The following is a 7914-nucleotide window of genomic DNA, read 5'->3' as shown; positions in this document are numbered from 1 at the left end:
ATTGTTCAGGCTGGAGTGCGGTGGCACGATCTTGGTTCACCGCAACCTCCACCTCCCAAGTTCAAGTGATTCTCCTGCCTCAGCCTCCCAAGTAGCTGATGTTACAGGCATGCACCACCACACTTGTCTAATTTTTGTATTCTTAGTAGTGATGGGGTTTCACCATGTTGGCCAGACTGGTCTCAAACCCCTGAACTCACGTGATCCGCCCACCTCAGCCACCCAAAGTGTTGGGATGACAGGTGTGAGCCACCGCACCTAGCCTCATTTTTACTTTAAACTGTCAACCCGTCCATCCAGATCTATCTTCTGAAGAGAGAAGCTGAAGCAGTTCTGTATAAAAGCTTTGGTGACTCCTACTACTGATGTCATTTGTAACCACTGTGTTACCCTGACCAGGACTGACTGGACATGGTGCAGGAACCTCTACACTAGGTATGGTCAATAGACTCAACCAAACCCTGTCTTTTGAGAAGTATGAATGTCAAGTACACAGACAAAGGAAAATCACTTCAGCTCTGCATGTATTCTGAGAGGTCTAGGACCCATAATGACTACAGCAATGAAAAGACTATGCCTCTCTCTACCTAAGCCTTTATTCATGCAATACATCCTCCTTGCAGGAGTAGGGGGCAAACCTAATGTGTTACACTATGTACGTCCTATGTAAGTGAGTTGAATTCTGGTATTATTCATATGAATTTGGCTAGAAATGTTGCATTTTCCAATAATCCATACAAAGGGAATGTGACTGCAAAATTATATAATAGCATGGGGTAGATAAGAGAAAAAGGGAGGAAAAATGACTAATTAACTAAATGGCCTATAGCACATCAATAATTACTAAACATTGCTTTATAGCAGAAGCCACACACACTGATTTTATTTGCTGTCCTCTAGTGTTTTAAATTGACACAGAGTTTTGCTGTTGTTGCCTAGGAGGGAGTGAAATGGTGCAATCTCGGCTCATTGCAACCTCTGCCTTCCGGGTTCAAGTGATTCTCCTGCCTCAGCCCCCCAAGTAGCTGGGATTACAGGTATCCCCCATCACGCTCAGCTAATTTTTTGTATTTTTAGAAGAGATGAGGTTTCGCCATTTTGGCCAGGCTGGTCTCAAACTCCTGACCTCAGGTGATCCACCTGCCTTGACCTCCCAAAGTGTTGGGATTACAGGAGTGAGTCACTGCATCCAGCCTTAAAATTTTTTTAATTTGTTGTCATTTAAAAAACTAGGATATTTCACATAAAAATCTAGATTTCTAGCTTTTCTTGAAAATCAGGTCAGGTGCAGTGTCTCACACCTGTAATCCCGGCATTTTGAGAGGCTGAGGTGGGAGGATTGCTTGAGTCCAGGAATTCGAGACCAGCCTGGGCAATGTAGTCAGACCATGTCTCTATTAATAGATATACATACATATGTTTTTTGGAGACAGAGTCTTGCTCTGTCCCCTAGGCTGGAATGCAAAGGCACGATCTTGGCTCATTGCAACCTCTGCCTCCTGGGTTAAAGCAATTCTAGTGCCTCAGCCTCCCGAGTGGCTGGCATTACAGGTGTGAGCCACTATGCCCGGCTACTTTTTGTATTTTTAGTAGAGACTGGGTTTTGCCATGTTGGCCACATTGGTCTCAAGCTCCCGACCTCAGATGATCTGCCTGCCTCAGCCTCCCAAAGTGCTGGGATTACAGGTGTGAGCCACCATGCCTGGCCTAACTAATATTCTTTTTAAAAATCAAAGGAACTGGAAACACTGGACTTGCATATTTCTTTTGCAAGGGACAAATGTTCCTTTATGCTTATCTGTTTCATCCCTAAATTCATCTCAAATTAACACCTTTGTTTATGGGGTTAAAATCTGAACTAGGAAAAGTAAGATAGAGTGAAGCTATATACTAGTTAGGAAAGGATGCTTGGTTCCAAAGCAAAAAAAATAGGTGTACTGATAAGAAGCCCAAAGACATACCAATAATGAAATTAACCATAGGGTTCAAAGAATAACACAGAGCCTCAATTCATGTCACAAGGCCACTACTGGGCCATTAATATGAAAACTCCCACATGTCCAACTGTGCTTTCTAAGGCTCCCTCTTCAGTTACACCACTGAGAGCTCAACTGCCCTGAGCCTTGAAATAAACACCAATATTAGCAGTAATAACTATTTTTTTTTTTTTTTTTTAAAGACACGAGGTCTCACTCTGTTGCCCAGGTTGGAGTGGTACAGCGGCTATCCACAGGTGCGATCTAGTACTCTACAGTCTCAAACTTTCGGGCTGAAGACATTCTCCTGCCTCAGCCTCCTGGGTACTGTACACCACGTCTGACTAAAACGGTTCTTTCTTTGAATTGAGAATTCCTTAGCAAAATTTACAAGTGCATATGAAAACAAAAAAACGTCCTTCCCCAAAGTATTACCTCTTCCCCTTTTGACCTTGATAGACTCCCTGAAGAATCTCCAAGAGGTGGCTTAATGACCGAATGTTCTGATGAGCTGTGGGAGTAAAAATTCAAGTAAAGTTTACTCCATGTATCAAAATAGAAACTAAATTAATTTACCCTTTCAATTACTAATTTTTCTTTTTAGCAAATAATCCTAGCTGACTTCAAAGTTGCTCTCTGGAGACATTTATTAAAATAGCCTCGGCCGGGCGCGGTGGCTCAAGCCTGTAATCCCAGCACTTTGGGAGGCCGAGACGGGCGGATCACGAGGTCAGGAGATCGAGACCATCCTGGCTAACACGGTGAAACCCCGTCTCTACTAAAAAAATACAAAAAACTAGCCGGGCGAGGTGGCGGGCGCCTGTAGTCCCAGCTACTCGGGAGGCTGAGGCAGGAGAATGGCGTGAACCCGGGAGGCGGAGCTTGCAGTGAGCTGAGATCCGGCCACTGCACTCCAGCCTGGGCCACAGAGCGAGACTCCATCTCAAAAAAAAAAATAAATAAAATAGCCTCTGGATTCAGTAGCACCAATGACAGTTGTAAGGAGGAGATGAAAAGCTATTCTGGAAAGAAAATTAAGTCAAAGTCCACGTATTTTATGGTGAGACGTCAAGTACCCTTCTCTTGCTTCGTTCCAGAATCCTGTTTGCTATGCTTAAATCCAACCCCAGACAGGACACTGGAGAATGCTCCAGGAAAATTATCTGGTCCAAGAGAAAAAATATCAGAAACTCACAGTTTAGGGTCCCTCAGTAAAACTATGTTTCCACTTAATGACTTTTTGTGAGGCCAACAGGCAGACAGATCCACCCACATATGTAGCCCTTCCTTCTAATCAGCTTTTTAATTTTTTATTTAATATTACAAAATATAATAGAGACGGGGTCTCGCTATGTTGCCCAGGCTGGTCTCGAACTCCTGGGCTCAAGCAATCTTCCCACCTCAACCTCCCAGATTGCTGGGATTACAGGTGTAAACCACCACACCCGGCCAGTTTTTGTTTTAATGCCTCACTGTTTACAGCCAGCCAAAGCTTTCTAGATACCTGAAAAAAGCCTAGAAAAAAGGTATAGACTAAAATGAACAGAAAAATGAACTTGGGAGAAGAGAAGCAATTTAGGGAACAAAAGCTACAAAAATATAATTTAAATCCTTAGATATAAGAGGAAATAATGGATTAATAAGGAAATAAGAGCAAGATCTATTTTTTAAAAAGGAAAAGAAATTAGATAATAAGAAAGACCTCTTAGAAAATTAAAATATGATGGTAGAAAAAAGTAAATCCATAGAAAACAGAGGTGAGGAAATTGCTAAATAATAATTTTTTAATTTCCTAGAACTTAAGTTTCCAACTTAAAAGGGCCCATGAAATACCCAGAAGAATGAAGAAAAATAGAATCACTCTAAGGTCTATTTTCTATATCATCATGAAGTTTCAGACTATCAGGGAAGTGAAGAACCTGAAAAATTCCAGAGTAGAAGGAGCAATAGGCCTCATCCAAAGAATGAGGAATCAACCAGCCTTGCCAACATGGTGAACATGGTGAAAACCCATCTCTACCAAAAATACAAAAATTAGCTGGGTGTGGTGGCGTGTACCTGCAGTACCAGCTACTAGGGTAGCAGAGGCACAAGAATCACTTGAACCCAGGAGGTGGGGGTTGCAGTGAGCCAAGACTACACCACTGCACTCCAGTCTGGGAGCCAGAGCGAGACCCCGTCTCAAAAAAAAAAAAAAGGAAAAAAGACAATGAGGAATCAAAATAGCATCAGACTTTTTACGAAGAACACTAAAATTGGAAGACCATGTAGCAATGCCATTGAAATACTAAGGAACGATTTTCATCCTAGAATTCTATATCCAGCTATACTAACAAAAAAGGTGAAAAAGCAAACACATTTTTAGACATGCAAGGTCTCAGAAACTTCATCTGTAATGTATCCCTTTTCAGGTAACTGTGAGATGTTAAAAACAGGGAACTTAATAAAGAGATGAGGTAAAGGAAACCCCAGGAGAACAGTAAGGAAAGTCCCAGGATTCTATCTAAGTGATCAAAAAGCAATAAATATAAAGTGAAGCAGGAGTGATCCTGGAGGGACATCTCCCAAGGAGAAAAAATGGAATAGAGAAATTTCTGATACTTTTTACAATTAATGAGAGAAGTTTTATGATTTTATAATTCTGTCAAAGCACTTACAGATAGTTTAGTGATAAATATTAAGAAAACTAATCATGTACAGACATATGTACAACAACTTGATATAATTATTGTCTCCAGGAAAAACAAGAAGCTATATGAAAAAGAAATATAATCATATGGCACTCATGACCCAGTTACAAATAACATTTACAAGGTCATAGTAATGTTAACATTGATACTGATTTAAACAAAAATTGATATATACTGAAGATAAGGGATAGACCAATTGAGGGTGCCATGCATGAAGAGTATGGTAGGGAATCAACACATAGCAAAAACAGTAATAGAGGCTGGGTGTGGTGGCTCCTGCCTGTAATCCCAGCACTTTGGGAGGCTGAAGTGAGCGAATCATGAGGTCAGGAGTTCGAGACCAGCCTGGCCAACATGGTGAAACCCTGTCTCCACCAAAAATATAAAACATTAGCTGGGCATGGTGGCACATGCCTGTAATCCCAGCTACTCAGGAGACTGAGACCAGAGAATTGCCACTGCATTCCAGCCTGGGCAACAAGAGCAAAACTCCATTTCAAAAAAACAAAACAGTAATAGAGGTATATTATTGAAAAATGTGGAAACATATAGCAAAAGGCTGGGTATGGTGGTTCACTCCTATAATCCCAGGATTTTGGTAGGCTGAGGTAGGAGGATCACTTAAGCCCAGGAGTTCAAGACCAGCCTAGGCAACATAGTGAAATCCCATCTTAAAAAAAAAACCAAAAACTGTATGTATATATATCAGAAGAAATAGCCAAATGGGTTGAAAATGGCAGCCAATAAGAAATAAAACCATGGACAAGGATGGGTTCTATTTTAAGCCTTGAAGTACTATTTGTCTTTTGAAACCACGTATGTATATTACATGGACAAAAACAAAAATTAAATTTTAAAATTTGAGTTCTTGTTTCGAAAGTACTCAAAACAACTATTATGAAAACTGTAATAAAAAGCAAATATTAAAAAAATAAAAATTTCAGAAAAGAAGCAAAAATTGAATGTATGCTCTGAAATAAAACTAGGTTTTTGACACTAATTATTTATAAAGTGTATTCCTGTAAGCATCCAAGTGCCAAAAGCAAGTTATACATTTTTGTACTTAATCTCAGCCAAAAAGCTGGGAATCTCATCTTATACATTTTTTAATGAACCACCTTGAAAAGTGTTTTATACTAAGAATAAAGAAAACGCTCCTTAACTATTCCCATTGCATAAATTAACACTTGTATACTAATGATAGCAAGATAAAAATTTTCCCTGAATAGTGAAAATGTAAATATGCAGTCTTCCACTGCTGTAATTGCCAAAGCGGCCAACACTGCAGCTGCAATCATTCCACCAAATTGTAAAACATCTTTCTATGCCCTGAAAGTCTGAATTTTAACATTATTTGTTCAAAGATGCCAATTGAAGAAAAAAGAAAATCAAGGAGATTTAGAGATCCTAAAACTGTAGGTTCTTTGAGTAGGATGGCTTATAAAAAATATAATTGCCTTGGTGGTAGTGAGGAAGCAAAAAGAAAAATAGAAGGAAAATGAAAACTATAAAGAGACTTAGACGTTGGTAGAACAGAATATAGATGATTGAAGGCAGATTAGGGAAAAAATATTGGTAGGCAGTAAGCTCTAAAAACTTTTATTTCTAAGGCTCCAAAGACAAGTTCAACCTTCCAGTCATTAGTAGTAAGCTAATATTTCCAAGTTTTACAAAGTCAAGCACTTACATTTGGCTTCCACAAGGTGATTCCTCCAGAAAAGGTATGTGATTTGTTGATCCAGGATTACGAGGAGTGCTTGTATGAATATTTGAAGCATCATGTGTTAATCTCTGACTAGAGTCTTGGGGCGGCGTAGTAAAACTAGTCACAGAAGAACTATTAGATCCATTGCCTTTGCTCCCATTACATTGCTGGCTGAGTGTTGATACCTCATTACCAAGGCCATCCATTCCAATATTTAATTCACCAAGCTTTTGAATGGACCTATAAAATTAAACAATATAATCATTTTAAAATAAAAACTTAAATGCATTCCTAATATATACAAGATTAAAAGTATGAAAAGGTAAATGTATGCACATATATAATCTATGGCAAATTTAGTGTTAAAAATTACCACCATTAACTTAAGACAAAACCAAGATACTGAAAGAAGATCCACATTTTCCCATAGTAAAACACTAAAGAAGACAGGCATAATGGGCATTATAGACTTTTCTTTTTTTTTTTGAGTCAGGGTCTTGTTCTGTTGCCCAGGCTGAAGTGCAGAGCGGCATGATCATGGCTCACCGCAGCCTTGACCTGCGGGACTCAAGCAATCCTTCCACCTCCCACACATACCTGGGACAACAGGTGCACACTATCATGACCAGTTAACTATTCAAATTTTTTTGTGGAGACAGAGTCTCCCTATATGGCCTAGACTGGTCCTCAGCTCCTGGGTTCAAGCTGTCCTCCCGCCTTGGCCTCCCAAAGTGCTGGAATTACAGGCATGAACAACTGTGCCCAGCCAGTATCACAGACTTTTTGAAAGCAGCTTTTATTAAAAACAAACAAACAAAAAAAAAACTGCTTCTTCCCAATACAACTTTGGTTTAATTTTCCATTTAAAACTTAACTTTCAAAAAGAGTCAATAACAATATCACTACTACCAAAATTGCTCATCAACAAAACAAGACATTTTCATTCCATCTGTCTTGAGTAGTATCAAGTAGGAAATGGATGACTTGAGCAGGCCATGACGAGTAAAAAGTCAAATGGCATCCCTAATACTCTACATGTACTCATTCACTCATTAATTCATTCTACGAATACTGTTTGCCAGGCTCTGATCTAGACAACAGGGAGATAAAACAGGGAGCAAAACAAGTTAGCCTCAGGGCCTTCCCCTCAACAAATAGTCTTTTCATTACTGTAGCCTGACTCCTTACGTTGAGATCAGGGCTACAAAGGGCACAAACAGGACGCTACTTTACTCTTTTAAGATTTAGACTCATGGGCCAGGTGCAGTGACTCACAGTTGTAATCCCAGCACTTTGGGAGGCTGAGGTGGGCGGATCACTTGAAGTCAGGAGTTCGAGACCAACCTGGTCAACATGGTGAAACACCATCTCTACTAAAAATACAAGAATTAGCCAAGCATGGTGACAGACGCCTGTAATCCCAGCTGCTCAGGAGGCTGAAGCAGGAGAGTAACTTGAACCCAGGAAGCAGAGGTTGCAGTGAGCTAAGATCACACCACTGCACTCCAGCCTGGGCGACAAGAGCAAGACTCCATCTCCAAAA

At 40.0% G+C, this 7914-nt stretch overlaps 1 protein-coding gene across 3 annotated transcripts in view; it reads right to left on the bottom strand.

Annotated features, from left to right (window-relative positions):
• The window catches only part of WDR47 (WD repeat domain 47), a 79943-nt gene that overhangs the window by 19235 nt on the left and 52794 nt on the right, over positions 1 to 7914 (bottom strand). For all 3 annotated transcript variants that reach the window (XM_011948139.1, XM_011948140.1, XM_011948141.1), the window contains exons 8-9: positions 6354 to 6611; positions 2412 to 2487 (exon numbers count right to left, since the gene is read on the bottom strand). In XM_011948139.1, coding sequence (XP_011803529.1) covers positions 2412 to 2487; positions 6354 to 6611 — 334 coding nt within the window. The remainder of the gene's footprint in view (positions 1 to 2411; positions 2488 to 6353; positions 6612 to 7914) is intronic.

This window comes from Colobus angolensis, unplaced genomic scaffold (assembly GCF_000951035.1).
Source record: "Colobus angolensis palliatus isolate OR3802 unplaced genomic scaffold, Cang.pa_1.0 Scaffold273, whole genome shotgun sequence".
Taxonomy (NCBI): Eukaryota; Metazoa; Chordata; class Mammalia; order Primates; family Cercopithecidae; genus Colobus; species Colobus angolensis.
The sequence above is the reverse complement of the archived record's forward strand: the minus strand, read 5'-3'. Positions and strand labels throughout refer to the sequence as shown.